General features: G+C 37.0%; 7 protein-coding genes across 13 annotated transcripts in view; 3 read left to right on the top strand and 4 right to left on the bottom strand.

The window, feature by feature from the left end:
* The window catches only part of Neto (Neuropilin and tolloid-like), an 86,934-nt gene extending 80,234 nt beyond the window's left edge, over window positions 1–6,700 (bottom strand). For 2 of the 5 annotated variants that reach the window (XR_010752276.1, XM_066392982.1), the window contains exon 1: window positions 6,303–6,700. Coding sequence is in view for 4 of the 5 variants with exons in the window: in XM_066392982.1 (XP_066249079.1) it covers window positions 6,303–6,339 (37 nt within the window). In the remaining variant the exon portion in view is untranslated. The remainder of the gene's footprint in view (window positions 1–6,302) is intronic. The other 3 variants (XM_066392981.1, XM_066392979.1, XM_066392980.1) reach the window with 3 other exon arrangements.
* The window catches only part of mRRF2 (mitochondrial ribosome recycling factor 2), a 59,859-nt gene that overhangs the window by 10,847 nt on the left and 27,534 nt on the right, over window positions 1–21,478 (top strand). The gene's annotated exons all lie outside the window — the stretch shown is intronic.
* Window positions 7,671–9,543, bottom strand: lolal (lola like). Its single transcript, XM_066393311.1, has 3 exons — window positions 9,392–9,543; window positions 9,046–9,250; window positions 7,671–8,661 (listed from the first exon to the last, which is right to left on the bottom strand). Exons 2-3 carry the CDS (start codon window positions 9,229–9,231, stop codon window positions 8,470–8,472), a joined length of 378 nt encoding a protein of 125 aa, XP_066249408.1. The 5' UTR covers window positions 9,232–9,250; window positions 9,392–9,543; the 3' UTR covers window positions 7,671–8,469.
* Trs33 (trafficking protein particle complex subunit Trs33) lies at window positions 10,082–10,856 on the top strand. The gene is made up of 2 exons (XM_066392995.1): window positions 10,082–10,238; window positions 10,302–10,856. The coding sequence occupies exons 1-2, from the start codon at window positions 10,155–10,157 to the stop codon at window positions 10,689–10,691; spliced, it is 474 nt and encodes a 157-aa protein (XP_066249092.1). The 5' UTR covers window positions 10,082–10,154; the 3' UTR covers window positions 10,692–10,856.
* On the bottom strand, window positions 12,295–16,334 carry Hph (HIF prolyl hydroxylase). Its single transcript, XM_066392986.1, has 3 exons — window positions 15,510–16,334; window positions 12,829–13,162; window positions 12,295–12,770 (listed from the first exon to the last, which is right to left on the bottom strand). The coding sequence occupies exons 1-3, from the start codon at window positions 16,332–16,334 to the stop codon at window positions 12,733–12,735; spliced, it is 1,197 nt and encodes a 398-aa protein (XP_066249083.1). The 3' UTR covers window positions 12,295–12,732.
* Window positions 16,695–21,466, top strand: twisted (Protein O-mannosyl-transferase 2). 3 transcript variants are annotated; one of them, XM_066392972.1, is made up of 12 exons: window positions 16,695–16,812; window positions 17,458–17,541; window positions 17,596–17,680; window positions 17,728–17,941; window positions 17,993–18,261; window positions 19,692–19,798; window positions 19,863–20,055; window positions 20,117–20,558; window positions 20,612–20,760; window positions 20,812–20,962; window positions 21,011–21,151; window positions 21,203–21,466. In XM_066392972.1, the coding sequence occupies exons 3-12, from the start codon at window positions 17,621–17,623 to the stop codon at window positions 21,421–21,423; spliced, it is 1,947 nt and encodes a 648-aa protein (XP_066249069.1). In that variant the 5' UTR covers window positions 16,695–16,812; window positions 17,458–17,541; window positions 17,596–17,620; the 3' UTR covers window positions 21,424–21,466. The 3 variants fall into 3 exon arrangements, with proteins under 3 accessions (XP_066249069.1, XP_066249068.1, XP_066249070.1); XM_066392971.1 differs by lacking the exon at window positions 16,695–16,812 and adding an exon at window positions 17,257–17,404; XM_066392973.1 differs by lacking the exons at window positions 16,695–16,812; window positions 17,458–17,541 and having other exon boundaries at window positions 17,635–17,680; window positions 17,738–17,941.
* On the bottom strand, window positions 18,267–19,506 carry Coq2 (ubiquinone biosynthesis protein COQ2, mitochondrial). The gene has a single exon (XM_066392989.1). The coding sequence runs from the start codon at window positions 19,395–19,397 to the stop codon at window positions 18,300–18,302; it is 1,098 nt and encodes a 365-aa protein (XP_066249086.1). The 5' UTR covers window positions 19,398–19,506; the 3' UTR covers window positions 18,267–18,299.

Here is a 21,478-nt window from a genome sequence, read left to right as displayed (position 1 = left end):
ATTTTCTCGTTTCTCGTTAAAGCTGTTGCTCTAATTCGAACGTACAGAGTTTCGCAAGCCCCAATGCACGTCTGACGAAAATATGCACTTACATCGATGATGTTTTGCTTTGTTTTCGAAGTGATTGACGGCTAAATTATCGACGGAATGACTCTGAACATGTGAGACGTTTAGCAACTAATAGACTAAAGGGGAGTTTATTTGAAGCTGCTGCCATGGATAATTGTATTAAGAGTTGAATTTATCAGGACGAAGCTCGCCCGATGGGACGTATTAATTTATAAACATAATGATAATTAAAAACATTAGATACTGCAAATTTACTGTGGTTCATCCTTCATCAGTTACTTTAAAGTGGATGGAAATTGTAATCACTATGAATGCTCGAAATTAATATTTGAACACCTAGCTGGGGGTTAAGTGTATCATCATGTATATGTACATATAACCGAACACCCTAAATAAATTCGTATAGATTCAGACTGCACTGCTGGCACTAAACAAACAACAAATAAAGTCAAAAGTGCTTCTTCTTTAAAATTCAAAGCAAAACCAACTTCGTCGCCATATAAAAGAGCAAAACACACATGTCGCCTACAGGTGTAACAAATGGATTTTGCGTCCCTGCTTGCAGTGCAGAAATTTAGACCAAAAGAAAAATAAAGTATGCTTGGAGAAATATGCTTGTCAACGAGTGGGAAACGTCTCATTTGACAGTCACTTTGACAAACTCACCCATATGGTTTGTCAAGAAGAAGAAGAAGAAAGAGGAGAATTAACAGTGACATTCGTGACACTCATGGAATGACAACTACAACTAATACTGTGCAAGTGAACCGATTAAATCTTATGATTCCAAATATTCAAAAACAAAAAAACTCTCCGGGTTCATATCATTTTTGGCTCAAACAATGGCAAATTCCAAAGTGAACGACTAGAGTTTTACATAATGGGAAGACATCTGGAGAGAGTCGAAGTCCAATAAAAATAAATCAGCATTTTTCAAGTCACGCACCTCTAAAAGTCTATTCCAGTTATACATACATAGATTCTTTCCAGGCTATTTTTAACCAGCAACTTCAATAGGACCTGATTTTACCTTCGCGGGAGTGGTCTTCGTTCTGATTTATGTTCGCTATATGAATTAGAGAAACTAGAGAAAATATCTTTATAAAATGTACTAATTGCAGTTCACAAAGGGGTCTCAAAGAGCATTTTTTGAGAATAAAGAAATAGAAACCAGAGTATAAAATTTCATAAAATCAAACTTTTTTGATATAGGATTAGTCACTCTAGGGATATTCAACTGTAAGAAAAGAAGCCTTAACTCACTGATGTGAATTGTTTTGAGAAATGTACGGGATGTGATAAATTCTATTCTAGAAATGGAAATCTCTTCTTTAGCGCAATATATACTTATCTCCGTTAATAAATAATATAAAACGATCTCTTTACTTCGCTTTTCTTCAGAAAATTTCAATGGCGCGTTCAGTTTTTGAGTTGTCATTTGGTTCTGCGTTACACTCGACTTTCGATTTAAGGTATCAGAATGTTCCGCTGTTCATTTATTATCGGAGGAAATAAAGATTCTATCGATACGATGACCTTCCACACTAACATTCGTTAGTTTTAAAATTAACAAGGGGAATCTAGGATGCACCAAATGATGTACCAAGGATATCGATATGAGGAAAGATTGCGAAATGTTATTAATTAATAATTCATTCGATAAAAAATTGATTCAACAGAATGGAAATTTGGTATTTAAACGCGCGGAGGCTATAACAGTATATTACCATACAAATTTCAGAAGGCATTTCATTGTCGCAACAAGTTTGCAAAACGAGGAGCGGAACGATGAGTTTTGCATTTCGACGTTTGCGACAATGAGCCTGTAAGATGAGATTATCGATTCACCCATTTATATTATTAATAATAAATTAGAATCAATTAATGTAGCCCTAAAATTTTTAATGGTTCAAATGTGACAATTTTTTTTTATGTAGCTGACACGGAGTTTCCAGGTTATTTTCTAACAAAGTATGAATGTCACAAAATTGCGGTATTCAAATATTTCAGTATTCTTTATGCCTGCAGCTATTAACATTTAAACTTACAATATTTATTTCGACGATGTGTACTGCCAACATCAAAGAGCAAAATACAAAACAACGTATCAAAAGGGAATTCATATGGATACAGTTTGTATGGGAAAACAGTGCGGTAAAACAGTCATTATGATTACGAAATAGAAAAAAGTGCGTTATTTGTTGGGTTGCCAATTCGAGCGAAAACGCTAATTTTGGGAGCATTTCAAAGTCAATGAAGCCGGGCGGAAGCTACGCCTGGACGCGAGGAGTTTTTAGTGGTTATTTTATGACACATGTTCAGTCATTCAGTTGATTTAATGATTTTATTCTAACTTTGTTAATTTTTTTGGAATTCCAAATCCAACAACAGCCAACATGAATCAGACCTATTCTATTGTAATATACTTTATTTCATATTGTCTGTGTAGATCCATTTACACTATGCTACACTGTACTCTTTGCGGCCAATAAATCGAACATTACAGTATCCGATACTATAATACTGTTGCTAAGAAACCCGAGATTGCCCGAAACTTCGAGATTCTTAATTAGGATCCTATTATTTGAAAAACTGCACTAGTTTTCATAGATATTATCTTACTAAAATTAATTTTTTTCTCTTGCAGTGACCATAGTGGGCACTAATTTTAACTAAAAGATCAATTTGAAATATTGCAATATTCTCTTATTTACACATATATAGTTAAACTATCAGGTTTCGATAAATACCTAATTACGTTCGGCTACGTTAGAGTAACAAATGTTGACAAAATTTGCGTTTCAATAACGTTGTTGATTTTGATCTAGAACATAAATAATTTGTAAATTAAGTGACGGTATGAAATAAAATAATATACGATACACCTCATTATTCATGACCTGAGACTACTAATTAGAAGTATTAGTAACTGCAAAATTAAGGAGTACAGAGAGTCAAAATCGAAGTTATTTTGTCATTATTGTCAATTACCCTATGTTACACATGCGAGGATTACACCGAGAATATTTAATTTTACACGAGCTCACCGGGAATGTTTTCGGTGTGAGCGAAACTGATTTGCACATTGCGAAGACCGGTTACTAAATCTCGATAAAAATCCGGAAAAAGATACATACACCGCTCATTAAACATGGGTGATAACTGTGTTTAACAGAGATTTCGACTTTCAATATTACTTTCTAGATGCTACTAAGGCTCCAGGGAGCACTGAAGACTCTTGATAACTCCAAAAACTCATTGTGTGAGCTCATTTACCCGGCATTTTGCACGTAAATTTTAGCATATATTTTCGGTAAAACGCGACTTCGCTCATCTCTAATTGCTGCAGCCCGAGCTGCGGCCCGAAATTGTACTTTTAGTCCGCAAACTTATCAGGGGTAATTGGCAATTTAAGTCAAGCGTTGCGCCATCTAGGGAAAATATTTGAAGTTGCCAGTACATCAGGCAAAATATAACCTCAATCGGTAGGAATCTCAGTTACGGTATTCCCTGCTTATACAAGGCGTTCGAGAAACAATGCTACAAATGAGTATTGAGTGCTACAGGGAGAAAAATTGAGCGATTCTCTTAACTGAGCTTATACAAAAGTTACTTGTTTTCGTTTATCAGGGCGTCAAAATATTTTTTTTAATTCTGTAAATTAGGCATATATCTCACAGTTTTTGATTTACCGACTTCCTAAAGAAGTGTGTGGGTACAATAAATTAATTTAAAATGCCTATTTCAAACTAGCTGAATTTTGTAGCCTAGTAAGCCTTTAGTAATCAACAAGAGTTTCCTTTTCAGAGAGATTTTTGTTAGACAAATTTATTATTGTCTTGACAGCAATGTTGTTATTGCTATTATTCAATGTTCGTCCAAACCCTTAATAAAGAATGAACGTTATTCTCAGTTTATTTTAAATGAGAATAGTGCACAATTCCACCCTTACTTATGTGTGTGGCATTATTCCCCAATAGAATAAAAGAAAAAAAGCAGATTTCCACTTAACAGTGTTGAATAACACATTTTTTTACGCCATCGTCATAAAACTTAATTTGTTATCTGCGCCATTGACCTAGATTCGAGCCCTGTACTTTTCGTATTTAGTACGGAAATTGCAGTTCGACCATCATTTTTAGCATTGGCCAGACATGTTCAATATGTACTGCTTTAAAGCCGTATAAACGCGCAAACAAATGTTCACAATTGTTTGAACAATTGAATTGTTTTCATTCATTATGGCGTTCCAGAGCCACCTTCAGCAAAAATGCGAAAATAATCCAATTTTTAGAGAAAAAATGCAAAACAGTATGTATTAGTGAAATACTATGGTTTAGGTGTATAAACATGATATATCGCTTTAAAGGAAATTTAATTATGTTTCAGCACATTTGCTAATATACAAGGTTTTTCATTTAAAAAACACCCTTTAGGCAGGTTTATTGTCCACTCGGAAAAGCATTAATTTTGAGCCGTCCTGTGTAAAGTACATTCATTTTTTTACATGAAGTAACATTTTTTTTTACATGAAGTAACATTTTTTTCTTCAGAAATAGTCAATGATCTGCTGTTACGTGCCACTGGTGGAACTGATTTTTTTTTAAATTATACGTTTCGTGTAGTTATCGACACCTACAAAATTTCGTTCAAATATCAAAGCAGTGTGGCGAACATCAATTAATTTTTGCATAAAATTTTGAGACTCTAGTTTCGCTAGTATCGATATTTTGGAAAAGTGCCAAGGAGAAAAAATACCTACTATTTGAAGATATATTTGCATGTAGAAGGATTTCTTCAAATTTGGAATCACCTGTTATTTCTATATTTTACGTTTACGAGGGTTATTAGGAATTTTATAAGTGGTCAGTAATGGTAAAGTAATAAGGAATGCCATAATTTTCCATTACCTTTAGGCGTATCATTAGGACAGACAAAAATGATCAATTTTGAAGTAGATTTTAAATACATAATATTAATTAATTACTGAAAGTAATTTTCGACCAAGAATATCAAATAAATAGATTCACTTCACATTCATTTTGAAATCATGGCAGGAAAATATTCTTTAGGAAATCAGACATTTCGCCTATATTGAATGTGAGTGTCAGTGAAATTTACAGATACTTCAATGGTTATTTGAACCTGACAAACTTCGAAGTAAATTGGAAACGAGAAGAATCTTTACACAAAATGTATAAAAACGAATGCAGTCCTTAAAGAAAAAGCGCTTTAATGCAAAACTATTTGGCTATTTTGAAGTACGGATGCTGTTTCCAGCATAAAGAAAATTCATGTCATACGTACTGCTTATACAATTTATAGCACATTTGGTTTCGCTTTTCTTTGCAAATTTTTTGTATTTTACCACAAAAATTACCCTCGAAAGGAAAGATCTTTAAAAATTACTGTCAAAATTTTCTTACATTACCTGAGGAGCACTTGCCGATGCTACACGACAGCTAGTGGGAAATTATCGGTACCTGCCGGGCATTACTGGGACAATTTTTCGATAACTGCATTCCTCAAATGAACAATTCGATACGGAGATATATTCGCGTATAATCCGCACCCACGAACGTTAAACAACTGATAAAAGTCACGAAAATTTACAGAAAATTCGCCTCCATTGAGGTATTCGAACATCGAAGAAACAACTGCAACTGCAATTTTCCTGTTTCATTCGGTTCGGAATTTGATTGGAAAATATGTGGACAGAGGGCGTAAGGGGGAAAAGTTTAACTACGTTCTGTGTGACGATGAGAATTGCTTGTCTGTTCTTAGAGTTCAGTGCGAACTGAACTCCAAGTTCATATCGGTTTTAAGTTAAAATGAGTTAAAAATAGTTGCTCTAAAGTTCACTTATGTGACTTAAACGACGTTAAACAATTTAATTCGTCGACAATCTTATCACTCTGAGTGCTTCAGCGCCACGTTCAACAGCCCGCTTTCATGTTCTATAGCAACTTTAAAATATGCATTATGCTGCTTTGCAAACTATTTTGCTAAAATATTAATGGAGTCTCCAGAATGGAACTATTTGGAAAGACGCTTCAATAGGTACATTTTGATGGAAATAATCTGTAAAGAATATTCTGGAAGAGTTCTTAGTGTGTTCAATTCAATTATATCTATGGTGTAATTAGAATATCTCATACTTATACTTCCAAAATCGTCCCAGAGATCCGAGCGGGCAATTTGCGCTCAATAAATCAACAAAACCTTGTACTTACGCCATAAGAACGCTCTCGCACATATTTTCGCTACCATCAGGAATCCAGCGGCTTGAACCCTGGCTACATTGACTTTTAATTCGCACCGTTATAATTGGACACCGAGCTTGAGAGAAAGTTATAAATAAAACACCCTGTACGAGGGACACTGGTCACATTTCCCCGCACTTTCACAGATTTGCTGCACTCACTCGGATATACAGGGCGGTTAAATAAAGAATCGCGTGTACTTTCGCGTAGTCTTGTACCGGATGGACGTGTTGCAACAGACGTCCGTTCGCGCCGAATTCGTCGCACGAACTGGCGTCCCGTATCCAGAATCGGGAGTTTTCAGTGTTCCTGGATTAAATCCCGATGCGCCACGGCTGGCACGGAGTCTATCGTTGGCACAGAGCCGCAACAAGATTTATGTTTATGTTGCCGATGGGAAATGGTGTATGCCGGAGAATTTTTGACACAGACGTACGTTCGTCGGTCTAATGATGGGGGGTCGACAAAGGGTTGTTTCAATTTGCGTTCGGGGGTGAGGTTGGGCAGGGGAAGATTGATAAGGTTACTAACATAATCCAGGGTTGTAAAGCACATCCAGACGGTTAATTTAAGGTAATTGGTTGCATGCTTCTAGTTATTGAAATGGCTCCTAAAGAGACATTTCAAAGTACAACTCTGGAGCTACAAGATAAGGTAAAGCTACATAAAAGAATTCGCACATAAAACGGGGAAAAATCCGGAAATTTTAACATTTGTCTTCTTATCTCCTTATGAGTATCATGTTTCTAATTTTTGAAGATACGCCTGATGAGGTGACTTGAAGCAGAAAGTTGAGGCCATAACAACATAATCATAGAGAAATGACGAAATGGCATAGAGATTGTAAGAAAATTAAAACATAATGATAGAAAACGTTCAGCAAAGCAAAAGCGGAAAAAATTAAACATTTATCTCTTTAATCTCCTCTAACCTGCATGCATTGCAATTTTCATAATAATAATTCCTGAAGAAGCAGTTTGAAGCTGAATTCTAAAGCTAAAATATGAGAGCAACTATTCTTTCACGAACAAAAAAAGGTTTTAAACTAGCTAAAATTAGCTTCCTAGCCCCATTTTACAATTTTCAGATTAAGGTTGATTTTTTTTATGTTCAGTTTAACTAATACCTAGGTGCTAAATTGAAAATGGATATTTGAACACACGGCAATTAGGTACCAAAGTAACCCCGTATCTCAGACACTAAAATAGACATTACAACTTGGTTTATGCAGGCCTATAGAGCTTATCAAGGCTATTAATTAGAGATACTTTTTAAAGAGAAACAAATTAGTGGTATCAAAACATTGATTCTTCAACGCTCCACGAAATAAAACATGTATTCATAAAAAAATCTCTCTATATATCCCCACACTGTCAGAAAAACAACTTCCCTATATGTCATCAAAATACAACATCCTTCAAAACTATCAGAAAACCAACGGACTTTCTTTACAATGCACAAAAATCAAAGAAAATTCCGACGGTTTTCACTGCAACTCGGGGGCCAGTATGCAATTATAAAATTGAACTCAGAACTCTATAATTTGCCAATCAACAATCCCAAACTAATTCTGCAAGAATACTGCCCCTTTCATGTCCTTTTTAACTATTTAATATTATGCAATCAAATAAGTAAATTTATTACTCTGTGTACGTAAAAATTAGGTATAAAACAAGACTGTCTTAAAACTACTTAAGAATTAACTGAAGAATAAATGGACTGACTCTTCATAAATGAAGTGATGCGTCACTGCTGAGATCACGCTCATATGGAACAATCTAGTGTATAAAAAAATACAGTGGTAACAATAAAATGCTCCCCTTGGGGCCTTGGAATGAAAAAACCATTCTCTCTATAACAAGATTCAGGTATTTGCATGAGAAAATGTTGCTTTCCAGCCCTCATAAAGCACTTCATAATTTAACATATTACTGCTCTGTACAAGTTAAGCTAAAAACTGAAAAATGATGCCAAGTTTCAGCAAGAGTCGCCAACTGCATCTCACTCCTTTATTCTCCGAGAACCTCTTAAACTAGCGCCAAATAAATTTATACCAAACAATGTTAAATAGCACCAAACAGGAACGTTTCAGGCGACAACTAATGGTTTAGTGCTATTTAACTTGCAACCTAAGGCATTATTCCCGTTTAATGGCCTGTGGGGCTTCGGCCAGCCCCTTCACTTTAAGTCTATCTGCAGTCTTTAAGAAGGCAGGCAGCTGCTCTTGGCTCACGTTCACCTCACCTGCATACATAAACTCTAGAATGGCCTGCAGATGGCTATAGGCCACATCTTTCAAGATAATTATTGGGTGCTTTGACGGGTTTTCCTGGAAAGAAAAACATTCCACCTCAGAAATCTGGAAATGTTGCTCAGCTCCTCAAAATCTCAAATTTGACAACAACAATGGTGGATCTTCTTGAGCAATAAAATGTCACTTGTAATGCCCATTTGATCATTGAGATAGTTTCAAAACCAATGGATTGGGTTGTTCCCCAATAAAATTATGTTATTTAGGCTCATGAGGATCTGCCATAAAAGTTAACCATTAACTTCTGTCAATCTGACAACCATCTTTGAAAACCAAAATGAAACGCGGAGTTGCCACGTCTTGCCGATATAAACAAACCCCTAAAATTTCCTTTCTTCCTTCCTTGAACATAAATCTAATTTAAATCGTAAATGCATTGAGTGAACACAACTATTCACTTACCTCTAATAAACTCTTAAAATATGGACTACACGCAGAAAGAACCATTTTATGGGCTTTGCATGTTTGGCCCTCACAGGCAAGGGTCACATCAGTGAAGCTCTTCTCGTCCCTCAGATGCCGAAATGATGAGACCATGTTGCTCTGGAAATCGTTCCATTTCAGGAAAAACTGCTGTTGATCGGCCATGGCTGCAGCGTTGTGTAATCTACAAGAAAAACCCACTTCTTTAAGACGCCTCCGATTTCTTGTTTGGTTCCTTTGATGTGACGGGTCAAATAATTCCGGTGATTTTTGCCTTTGGAGGCGCAGCGCCCTTAAGGGTGCTTTAGGGGCTGATGGTACTTACTTTGTTGGACTATGCTAAAAGGGATTCGCGGGTTTTCAAGGGCGGTTTTGTCAAAAATTAAGGGCAAATTTAAGGGATTGCACGGGAAAGCATTCCAAAAACAACATATGTCAACAAAATATCGGTTCCTTTTATCTGATTTCGGAAGACGGGTGACAGTGAAGTGTGTCAGAATGTTATATAGGTTTCCACCATATGCCCATGACGTTATATGCGGCAACAGTGGATTCTTTTTAAACAATGCTACAACATTAACTTTAGTTAGTTAAATTTAATATAATAAATAAAAATAAAAGTTTTATTTTTAAATCTTCATTTACCCCAACCTTTTGAAAAATTGCGACAAACCAATAAATAATAAAAATTCCATGTTTTTTATTCTTGAAGATAACTATAGTAGTGTCCGTAATAAGCTATTAAATTGGTATTTTAATTCGTCTCAAATAAAAGATTTACATGTTTCATCTTAGATATTAACAGATTTTTAAATTTATTTTTAAAATTCAAAACAATAAAAAAAACACCTCATCGACGCTGCCACATTTTGGGTATTTAGACTAATTTTGTTAAATGCTGTCAGGTTTGAAAACAGTTTTATATTGCTCTTTTTTGCAATAGAATTAAACAAAGATGCATATAATCTTAAGGGCACAAATTAATATCTAAAGACCTTTTCCTAGATTTAACACTAATATTTTTATTGATGTTTTTAAGCTTTTTTAATTAATAAGAAACCTCTTCTTGTTCAAAAAGTCTCTTTCTCATGGCAGACGACATCCTCTTTGATCTTCTCCACTCTGAAATCGTGGCCTACTCTTTACAAAATATAGACGAAAAAGATAAAAAGGTGTCCCCCTTTCTAACCCCCAAACTCAAATTCTCCCTTTTAATCCTGCCCTTCAATTTTTAGGATGAAGACCTCTCTACCTTGGAATACATCGGCTTCTCCACTGGTTACCGCATCATCGAACGCCTAACCAAAGAGATGCCTCGTTTCAAAGATGAACTGGACACCATGAAGTTCATTTGCACTGACTTCTGGTCAGCAGTGTACAAAAAGCAAATCGATAATTTGAGGACAAATCATCAGGGAGTATATGTGCTGCAGGACAATGCCTTCAAGTTCCTTAATAGACTTTCTAATGGGAAGCAGTATTTGGAACTAGCACCAAGGTATGTTGCATTTACTTGTGGGGTCATTCGGGGCAGTTTAGCAAACTTAAGTGTGCAGTGTTTGGTCACCGCGGAAGTGCAAAGTTTGCCTTCATGTAAGTTTCATATTCAAGTGCAACGGACTTGATTGCTGAGTAATTGTTGAGAGGTTTGTAATCAGGGGGGTACTATGAGAATTTGTGTACGATTTAGTGTTGAAATTTGGACATGTTTAGGACTGTAGGTTGGCAGAAGAATGTCATCAAATATGCGCTTATTTATTTAAAAATATAAATTATAATATTCAAGTTTATGTGTGCTGTAATCACATTTTCAAAATTCCCCACTTTTCCTTCAGCTTCAAAACTTTCTCTTCAGCATGTATACTTCCACTGAGTCTGCTCTAAACAGATCCTTCTTAATTGATTATTGTTTCCACAAGTATCATCAGTAGTATTCTATTTTACATTCATTAAGGGTTTTTAATAAAAATCAATTTAATCTCAAAACTGAACCATGTCCAGGAGCCTAGAAGAGAGTTAGAAGAGGCCTCCTTGCTTTTTCCTTTATTTCATGAAAGAAAATTTTTAATTTGATCTCCTTCAAATGCATTATTACCAGCTTATTTTAAAATAGGTTATTGCAAATAATGTTTTGTTGGAATTTATGTCCAGAATTTGCATATCTTTTATATGCATTAGTACTCATTATATCAGTCACCATTAACGCCAAGAATTTTGATTGAAACCATGAAAGTATTTTTTATTAGAATAAATTACCATCAAGAATTGTTTCTTTTTCCTGAAATACATTTTTTATTCACTCATTAATGTTAGTTTATAGGAAATACATTAAAATATTGCAGTGTCCAGTAGCCAGGGCCATTCTGGCACCTCCGTAGGCGACTGTATGATGGTATCAAATTACTCAATTTTAATTTAATTTAAAATTGAAATTAATAGACCCCAGGGACACTACGCCTAACTTTCAAAATGGTACACTGCAATCCTCCTTGTAGCCCAAATCTTAAATAAATCACCAAAATTATACAAAAAAAGCAAAACAAAACAGAAATAAAAGCAGAAAATTATTATGTTTATCGTAGCTATTCGTGGGAATAACTCACAGACTCCGCATGGACTGAGCGATGCGAATGGCTTATGTCTATCCGTTGTTATAATTTGTTATCTGTGCCAGTAACCTAAATTCGAGCGATTCTATTTTTCACGTTGAGTATAGAAATCGCAGCCCAGAGATGTTTGATACGATTCACAATAGTGTCATGGCATGCGCATCACGATGTTCCAGGACCCCCTTTGCCAAAAATGCCAATATAATTAAATGTTTAGAACCGATACGCAAAACGCCATTTATCAGGATAATGTGACCATTTAGGTATAGGAACATCTCACGTCGTTTTAAAGAAAATTTAATAGTCAATTGCTAATATGCTAGGTATTCCATTCAAAAAACACCTATATATCTGCCTCATTATATCTGTTTTGACTGTGACCGATTTTAAAACGTGGTAAGGAAATAAGTATAGTCGATAAATGCATCCTCAAAGGCCACAAAAAACAAAAAAATATAACTTAATAAATAGTATTATGCCTAGTAAATATCTTGACAATTTGGCGGCCAAACATATCGTCTCTATCAAATTAACCTTTGAAAAGATATGACCGCCTGTTGAAAAAAAGACAGCTGTATGTGGCTCTTCAAAGGTTACAAGATGAAATAAAACAGCGCCATTAAATGTGTAGATCATTTGTATTTCGATCGATTATTTTTTACCAAAATATTGACGTTTTTCGCTTAAAAATACTTTATACAGTAATACGCTCTTATTATTTATCAACCGCATCTTAAAATTTACGAGATGACGATGTTTGTTTAAGCATAACGGATGAGAAAGAGATGACGAAGCGGCAGAAAATGATCACGCATTATCAGTAGCAGTCAACGATCAATCTCAATAATAATAATAATAATTTGCTTCGCAAACACGAATATAATACACAGGTAGATTGGGGTAAAGTAGCGGTAGCATTCGTTGAATTCGTGTAAAAAATACCGCGAAGTTCCGCCCACCATGTCGTTAAAAATATGTATCACACGTTGACTTTACACACGGATTTAGGTACCAAATGCAGTCACACAAGCTTCACTCGCTTGCCAGTAGATGTCAGTCAAGTTGACGCTGAGGTAGATTTCTCCATTGCTAGGCCTGTAAGAAAGGAGAAATGACAATATTGGGCACACGGGTTAAGATACTAAGTACATACGCTCTTTCTCGTAGCGCCGCACAGCCTCTTCTCTCTCCGTTGCATCAAAGTACCACAGCGTGATGGCATATCGCGTGTCATATGCAGGCTGCACCTCGTGTGGGTTTCGTCTGTCAGACCAAAAGAACAAAAGCCGGTCGAATAGCGGCTCAATGTCCGCCACCTTGTCCTCACGCCATCCCTCGGGAAATATCCGCAACAAGCCTCCGCATCTGTTGATGTCCCAGTTCAGGTTGAGGTAATAGATGGCGGTTATGCATCGCCCATCTCGGTTGGGGTTGTCTACGTGCTTCACGTAGTGTGCTCCAGATCCTGGATAACACGCCACCATTGCCTGAAATAAGCATCAATTCTAATTAAAGTCCCTAGAAGAGGTTTTACAGCATCTTTCGGACAAATATGATAGCGCTAAGCTTAACAAGACTGAACGAAAATTTCCCAATTGTAATTGCGACGAAGATAACAATGCACAAGTAGTTAGAAATATTTGGCATACGTGACAGTAGCGCCACAAGCGATAAAGCTCTCGTGTTTACCTACTTGTATTCATTTACCTTTCAGTACAATTACAACAGACAATAACAAAAAATGTAAACATATTTAGCGATTATTTATGAGGCCTCTTATTATCGCGTCGCCATTTTTCGTATCGAGGCCTAACGCTGGTGACATCACCCGGTGTTATTAGAACTTGACTTATACCAATTTTCCTCCGGATGGTTCCTTGAAGCCAGGGTTTGATCAAATTAATGCCTATAAAGAAGCGTTGCCGTTTGTGGGTTCTGATATGACATTTCTTGGTGGAAAATTTTGATATTTTTGACACCGCTCGGTTTACCTTCAGGTTGAGAGACATCGATTAAACAATTCAATGCGCCGAAAGAAGAACAGCTGCAATTAAACTTTAAAATTATTGCTGTCTTTTTGTCTTAATTAAGAAATTTACAGGTTTAATGCGAGGTTGCCAATTCATTTAGTAACAGCATGCCAGTGATGTCACGGTCTAGAGGTTAATGGCTAGTTGGGCCGTAACAGCTTTAGACACAAGGTCATGCGAATATTTTCAAGAATATAAATAAATAAAACAACGTCGAGTTTCTCGAAAGGATTTTTAGACGGACCTTCTCTATTTTGTTAATATTTAATTAATTCTTTGATTTTTGTGACATATTGACAATGGCAAATGTCACTTCTCAAAAGTAATGGCCTTTTTGCGGGTTCGAGTCCCTCGTTTCTGATATCACCACATTTGCATTTTTTTTTGCGGACATCACCACATTCCGCGAATAAATTCGAATCCGCCTAATAAACAAATTCCTGGTATTGGCGCGTTGTACATAAACAATTACCATCGTAGATAACCTCCATTTCATTGGGATTGTCCACCCTGTGCAACGTTCAAATATTTGCGAATTACGCCCCGCCTTCTCTTCCATCGGCCCTCTCGCTTTCGCCAATGTACTTACATTGGTTTATCACATCAACGGAACGACGTGTGCGGCTAGTCACGTACACAGGCGAATATCGTACCGAGGGCGACTCATTAAAAAAAATTTTTATCGTAAATTGCTCGATTCAGTAGAGGATTCTGTGGGTGAAAATTCGGTAAGAAAATGTGCGCATAAGAAAGTGCACATGGTGCTGCGCAGACATAGAAGGAAAGCGTGATCGCTGCGCGTTCTACGAGTCACGTAGGACTTCAAACTTTGCCGAAAATTTATACGGGCATTGGCTGGCTTGTGTGACTTCGGTCTAATGAAATTGAGGAATTACGGCTAAGCGAAGTAGTGACCCGCTTTCCTATTGTACGTTGTTTGTCGAAATGTTCGATATTTTATGTTTTTGTGGTGACAACACATTTATCAAAAATCGTCAATGAGCCTCCTCTGATGATTAAATGAGGGAAATTCATAATTTTGGTTCATTGAAATTTATCCATTGCAATGATTATTTTTCAATGATCGAATGTCAAGATCAAATACTTATAGTAAACAACCTCAACTAATTAATACTATTTTGTTGAAATTTGAAGGGTGTTCCTGCCAAAGGAAGTGACGCGGTGCTTTGGATAAAAATGTGAACTTTATGATACTGAAGAGGCACTGATTAATCCGAATGATGTTATGGGTGAGGTCATGGTTAAAATAGTCTTAATCAAACACTCTCATGAAGAAATTAATCTGAAGACCTTGCTGAGGTGCACAAATGGCTTAAGGAAATATAGGAAAATAATGAATAGCCTGGTATTTACCTACAGAACATTTAATACCTGCTACTCACATATCACTTTCTAAAACATCTGCTTTATATTGCCAAACAAATCAAAGATAAACCAGTTAGAACCTAGTTTGCAAAATGTAGAATCATAAATTTTGTTTTTTTAAGTCCTTATTGTCCTTATTACTGTCCATTAAAGTATAAGGTAAAAAACTTTTCTGAAACTAGAGCTGAACTGAAGAAGGATTATTGAAGATACTGTGTATAAACAAAGCAACCAATGGTACCTCAATTTTACTGAATCAATCACAAACCAATAACTTGGTATTACTGTAGAATTTTTAGATCATAAAATTCCTCAGTAAGTCATCAACCCAACTAATAAGTACTTCTTTATTGGTATTGCTATAAAAATGTAAACAGAAGACATCCTAAGGAAAAGATAACAGGTTTTGAGAACTCACCTTTGTCCTCCCATTGATATTGTACTGCCCCAGTTTTCCATTATTCACCATCCTATTGGCCCTCATAATTAAAGTGTCCACTCGCCCAATCAACTGTCCAATATGATCACACTCAGGCTCCTTCCCATGCACCCAACAAATCTTATCACTCCTTATAGTCCTCAAGTCTTCCTTTGCTTTGCCTTTGGTGGAGACCAACTGGCCATCTCTCAAAGCTCCTGCATTCTTGATATTGAGCACTTCAGCAAGTACCCGATTGCCTTCATCAAATCCCAGGAAATTGTCCAGAACACATAAACCATAATCACTCAAATCTTGGATAATGTTCCTGCACATATCTTCAAGGTCATCATCTAGGTTGTGTTGAAATGGTGGAGCTCCCACTGCTAAGGCCACTTCAGGGAAGTATTTAATGCCCTTGCGGGGTTTTATAATGTTTTCCCCTGCAATTGGCATAACTGACTTGGCACACTTTAGGCTGCGTTCTGTGGAGGTTTTCTCAGTATCAATGTTGTTATTCAGGGCTCCGTTGAACATCAATAGTTGTCCGGCAGTGCTCAAAATTTCACTTTCTGAGCTTCCCTCCACAGGCAAGGAACTTGCAGCAAAGAGGCTGCAATATGAGCTCCCGTACTTTTGTTCTACACTAGTTGAAGGGACACTTTCTGAGGGTTTACAGAACGTCTTATGCCTCTTCCAGTCCTTCTTCTGATGGTCCTTTGAGCAGTAATGGATGCTTTTGCAACGAGCGCACCTAAATAAATGACCACTTGAGCCGCACACGAAACAATCCGCTTGTGGTAGCGCGTTCGCTTCTGAGCTCATTTTCTAATACCGCTGCGGTTTATGTAGTACGTTCCCCTGTATATTTCGATAACTAACTTCGCGCTTATCTATATATTGAGAGGGAGCCACCATACCAACAGCTGATGGGATTTAAATGATATTTTCGGTTTTTTTTTTTCGTTCTTCAAGGTATTGTTAAATGGGTCTGTCTATGGAGGATGTTTAAGAGACTGGTAGCTGTGATTGGGGCTGTTTTAAATAATTAAAGGAGGTTTCAAAAGAATTAAAATAGCGGCCTACGTGACTAGAAGGTGGATGTCTATAAATAGACTATGACTAACCTAAGGATACACTTGGGGTGCCAGTTCGGTCCCGGATGAACAGTTCTAACGAGGCACAGTGAAATTAAAGGGGCTTTTCCGCGGTTTTCTCGGGAAAAAAGCTTTTTTTGGGCGCATTTTTTATCCTAAATTTCCACGAAAAACGTCACGAACGTTACTTATACTGTCACTGTCATGTAAGACAACTGAATAAAATTCAAAAGAAAATAACGGAAAATAGGTGTGACAATGCCGTAGGTAGTGCTACTGGATGTTCTGTGTCGATAAATATTTTACTTATTAATTTAATATAATTCTTATTTCCAATTTTATTTATAAACTCGTACACCTGGTCTCCAATTCTATTCGAAACTATTCGAAAAATTCGTTAAAAATGTCAAAGAATTTTGTAAACTGTTTTCATTAAAAAATATATAAGAACCGCCCGATTTAAAATTAACTTAAAATTCGCTAGTTTAGAATAGTATTTGCCAGATTTACAATTTTATGTTTTTTTGAGCTCTATTTAATACAAAAACAGCTCTGGAATTTTTTGAATGCACCTTAAGTGCTACGTCGCCAAATTTACATTCGTACCACCCATGTGGATGTTGATACTGCCAAGGTCACTACTGTTTACGTAGCACTTTTCCGATAAATATTTCTCCCAAATCAAACTAAACCAAATTTCTCGATTTTTGAAACAAAAAGTTTAATATCTAACATATTTCATAAACCCCATGAATTAAAGCACGAAACTATGTCTGTAAACCCAACAAACAACAAGAGGTAAACTCCAAAACTTTCTCCTAAGGGCTGACCTATTTGCTTTACACTTACAGCTTAAGAAATGCATTATTCTGGCTAATTTGTGTCTTAGCAGCCTTTACTCGCTTTTACAAGATCCAAGAACCTGATCATGTGTGGTAAGAATCTAAGAAAACATATTAAAACTTTAGAATTTACCTAATATATTTAAGTTGGGACGAAACACATTTTGGAAAAATGGGTAGCTGGTACATTAACCGGACCTTTTTCTTTGATGTACACCCGCCATTAGGAAAGGTATATAACTGATTATTATTTTAAAATATAAATAAAATCTTTGGTAGATGCTCATAGGCCTCTCAGGATACTTAACTGGCTATGATGGCACTTTTGCTTTTGACAAACCTGGAGATAAATATGAGAACACAAGCTATATTGGAATGAGAGTTTTTTGTGCCTCTTTAGGGGCTTCAATAGTTCCTGTCACCTTTGCTATAGTGGATCAAATGACTAACAGCCCCACAGCTGCCTTTTTTTCATCATTATTCATCCTCTTTGGTACATAAACCAAATATGTGATTTTTTCCAAATTTGCTATTTTAATTTTAGATGTAGGTCTGATAACACTGACTCAATACATACTTCTTGACCCTGTGCTGTTGTGCTTTATGATGGGTTCCATTTTGGGAGCTATAAAGGTGTCCTCTAACAGCTCAAAGGAGTTTTCCAGGAAATGGTGGGGATGGTTGATTTTTACTGGAATAATGCTTGCCTGTTGTACCTCTGTAAAGTTTGTAGGACTTTTTGTAGTGCTGCTAGTGGGGCTGATAACAGTGATGGATTTATGGAATATTTTGGGAGATATGACTAGACCTGTGGTAAGTGTTTTCAACAAAATTTATTCAACAACTTGCATCTAAATCAATTTTTTTGTTTTCTCTACTTTCACTGGTTTTAAATAATTTCCTAAAACTATACTACAAAACAATATAAACCCAACCCAGGTGTTTGAAATAAATTTCTTTGAACAATCAGCAGGATTATTAATGTTTAATGACACAATTTGATGAGCAAGGTGTGCAGCAACAAGGGTGATCCCTGCATAATAGGGCCAAGTTTGACTATTCATTATTCCTGAATAAATTAAAGAACTACTCATAATCATAGAAAACCCAGTTAACCAAACTTTAGTGTCTTCCTTGAACTTAATCGCAGTTGATTTAATGCCAATCTTTAAGTCATCTTCTCGATCCTGAAGGGCATAAATTGTGTCATATATTATAGTCCAACAAACTCCTGCACAATATAATGGCAAGCATATACATATGTCCACACATCCTTGCACTGCACTAAACCCTAATAGAGCTCCCCAATTGAAAGTAAATCCAAGCATTAACTGGGGCCAGTAAGTAAAGCGTTTCATAAGAGGATAGGAAATTACCAATCCTAGAGAACTAGCTCCTAATACTAGACTATACCAGTTCATCTGCATTAAAATGGCTAAACCCATGCTTAATTGAACCCCCAAAAACATTAAAGCCTGCTTCATGGATACAGCTCCACTAACTAATGGTCGGTCCTTAGTTCTTGCAACTTTGGCATCAATGTCTCTGTCCCACATGTCATTTATGGTGCATCCAGCCCCTCTCATTATCACAGCCCCTGCTCCAAAGAGACTGAGGAGATAAAGATCAGGGAAACAACCTGCAGTTGCGGCCGAGGCAATACCCCAGCCACAAGGCCAGAAAAGGAGCCAAGAGCCTATAGGTCTATCAAGCCGCATAAGTTTTAAATAGGGTTGAATGCTCTTTGGAGAGTTATTTACAAGTCTGCTGGCAAATTTCTCTTTGGGAGTTGTTAGTTGAACGGCCGCAGCGGTACATTTGGGAAGAAAGTGTTTGAAAAATTGGTAATTTGGGGTATTCAAAAGAGTTTTTGTAACCTCACATTTGGCGGCGGTCAGTTTCCAAGGTGACAGCGGCTTAATTTGCCTTAAAGGGCGTATAACGAACATTCTGGTGGGTAAAAAGCAGGCTTTTACTTGGCATTTTTCCTATCGAAAAATCGACTAAGTGGCATTTTATGGAATTTTTTTACGTGATTTGCCCCCATATTTATGACCGCTATCAAGACTTTTAATTCCTTATTCGACAGTGACGTTTCATTTTAAGTCAGTTGAATGATAACTGACATTGAAATTTGTAGCCATGTAAACGATTTGTAATTGACGTCACGCTTAGTAGTCTCGTTAGCAATATTAATATTTAAAGCGATATTTTTCATTTTTTGAGAAGTATTACTGTTTTAGAGCGACACAGTGAAGCATCTATTCGCCAGAGCACTATGTCTGATCCTACTCCCTCTATGTCTTTACACCATTTTTTTTTACGTTCATTTGAAGGTGCTCAATAGAAGGTGCGCCCATTCCCTCTGTTTATCAAAACAAATAATATTTTGTCTTTTTTATTTTATCGTATAGTGGAAACGGAGATGGATTCTATAGCTCAGCGTTTCAATCCCAACTAATAGGCAACAGTCTTTACAACGCCAGCATGCCCCATCAAGTTGCATATGGTGCTGTAGTAACTTTAAAAAACCACCGAACTGGTGGTGGGTACTTACACTCACACTTCCACTTATATCCTGAAGGTATAGGAGCAAGACAGCAACAGGTTATCACCATATTTATTACCCAAAAGCCCAGAATTACCCTCAGTTACTAACTAATCACAGATCACAACGTATACCCACAAGGACGACAACAATAAGTGGTTGTTTAAAAAGTACAACAGTGACAACGTAGATGGGGTTGAGGTGTTGCGTAGCGGTGATTTGATTCGGTTAGAACATGTCGCAACACGCAGGAACTTGCATTCGCATAAAGAGCAAGCCCCCGTGACCAAAAAGCACTATCAGGTGACCGGATACGGCGAAAATGGGACTGGAGACGCCAACGACGTCTGGCGGATTTTAGTTAAGGGAGCCAAAGAGGGCACTGAAGTGACGGCCGTCACCAGTCAGCTTAAGTTCGTGCACTACCTCCAATCATGCGTACTGACCACCAGCGGGAAACAGCTACCCAAATGGGCGTATGAGCAGCAGGAGGTGTCATGCAACCCTAATATTCGAGACAGCAGCGCTCTTTGGAACGTCGAGGAGAACATATTTGATAAGCGTAGGTTGTAATAAAACACAATAGGGCACTTTATATTTTGTCAAATAATACAGTCCCCAGCGTGAATTTTGAGGTCTATGCCCCGAATTTCTTGGAGCGATTCCTGGAGTCGCACGCGGTAATGTTTCAAGGCAATGCGGGACTGAAGCCCAAAGAAGGAGAAGTGACTTCAAGGCCGTGGCAGTGGCCCATTAATTACAGGGTGAAGTCTATTATCTCCTTACACATTTGATTTAACTTAGTAAGGGTTTAGGGGCAATTTTTTTCAGGCTCCCAATACCGCATCTACCTGCTAGGGAATCCGATAATATGGTGGTGCAACCTGGTGGTTATATTACTCTTTTTAGGAGTGTTTTTGGTGAACTGCGTGAAGTTGCAGCGAGGCTATATCCCATCCCTATCAGGTTATTTATCATATTGAATGTTGTTTCTTATGGTAAAAATTTCCATAGATCCTCACAGGCAAAAGCTGAAGGCCTGCGCTTGGCTCTTCGTGGGGTGGATGCTACACTACGTTCCCTTCTGGGCCATGGGGCGTGTTCTCTATTTCCACCACTACTTCCCCGCTTTGCTATTCAGCTCAATGTTGACTGGTTTGTTTTTCGTATGTTACTTTTCCTATTCCAAGAGGAGGAGTTTTCTAGGCATCTTCGTGGATTACCTCCTGGAAGAGATTCTCAAGTTCTTCAGTGACAACAGGGTGGCCAATACTGTGTACCACACGATAGTGGGGATAGTTTTGTCCGTGATTCTTTATAGTTTCTACTTATTCGCCCCCTTGGCTTATGGTATGAGCGGGCCTTCGGCTAGTGAGGCCAATTCCACAATGTACGGGCTTAAGTGGATGGACACGTGGGAGTTCTAAACCGAAAATCTAGGATAGTATGGAATATATTTTTTGTATTTTTATACCGTTGATT

This window comes from Euwallacea similis, chromosome 9 (genome assembly GCF_039881205.1).
Source record: "Euwallacea similis isolate ESF13 chromosome 9, ESF131.1, whole genome shotgun sequence".
Taxonomy (NCBI): Eukaryota; Metazoa; Arthropoda; class Insecta; order Coleoptera; family Curculionidae; genus Euwallacea; species Euwallacea similis.
The sequence above is the reverse complement of the archived record's forward strand: the minus strand, read 5'-3'. Positions and strand labels throughout refer to the sequence as shown.

Excerpts from the sequence above, each read along its gene's own strand:
- lolal (XM_066393311.1), bottom strand. The coding sequence starts at position 9,231 with ATGGCCGATCAACAGCAGTTTTTCCTGAAATGGAACGATTTCCAGAGC. Across the intron at positions 8,662-9,045 it reads ATTTTAAGAGTTTATTAGAG|GAAAACCCGTCAAAGCACCC; the intron begins GTAAGTGAATAG and ends TTTTCTTTCCAG.
- Trs33 (XM_066392995.1), top strand. The coding sequence starts at position 10,155 with ATGGCAGACGACATCCTCTTTGATCTTCTCCACTCTGAAATCGTGGCC. Across the intron at positions 10,239-10,301 it reads TAGACGAAAAAGATAAAAAG|GATGAAGACCTCTCTACCTT; the intron begins GTGTCCCCCTTT and ends TTCAATTTTTAG.
- Hph (XM_066392986.1), bottom strand. The coding sequence starts at position 16,334 with ATGAGCTCAGAAGCGAACGCGCTACCACAAGCGGATTGTTTCGTGTGC. Across the intron at positions 13,163-15,509 it reads ATATCAATGGGAGGACAAAG|GCAATGGTGGCGTGTTATCC; the intron begins GTGAGTTCTCAA and ends TGCTTATTTCAG. Across the intron at positions 12,771-12,828 it reads GCGGCGCTACGAGAAAGAGC|GCCTAGCAATGGAGAAATCT; the intron begins GTATGTACTTAG and ends CCTTTCTTACAG.
- twisted (XM_066392971.1), top strand. The coding sequence starts at position 17,376 with ATGTCTGTAAACCCAACAAACAACAAGAG. Across the intron at positions 18,262-19,691 it reads GAGATATGACTAGACCTGTG|AGCGACACAGTGAAGCATCT; the intron begins GTAAGTGTTTTC and ends TTACTGTTTTAG. Across the intron at positions 20,056-20,116 it reads TAGGAGCAAGACAGCAACAG|ATCACAACGTATACCCACAA; the intron begins GTTATCACCATA and ends AACTAATCACAG.
- Coq2 (XM_066392989.1), bottom strand. The coding sequence starts at position 19,397 with ATGTTCGTTATACGCCCTTTAAGGCAAATTAAGCCGCTGTCACCTTGG.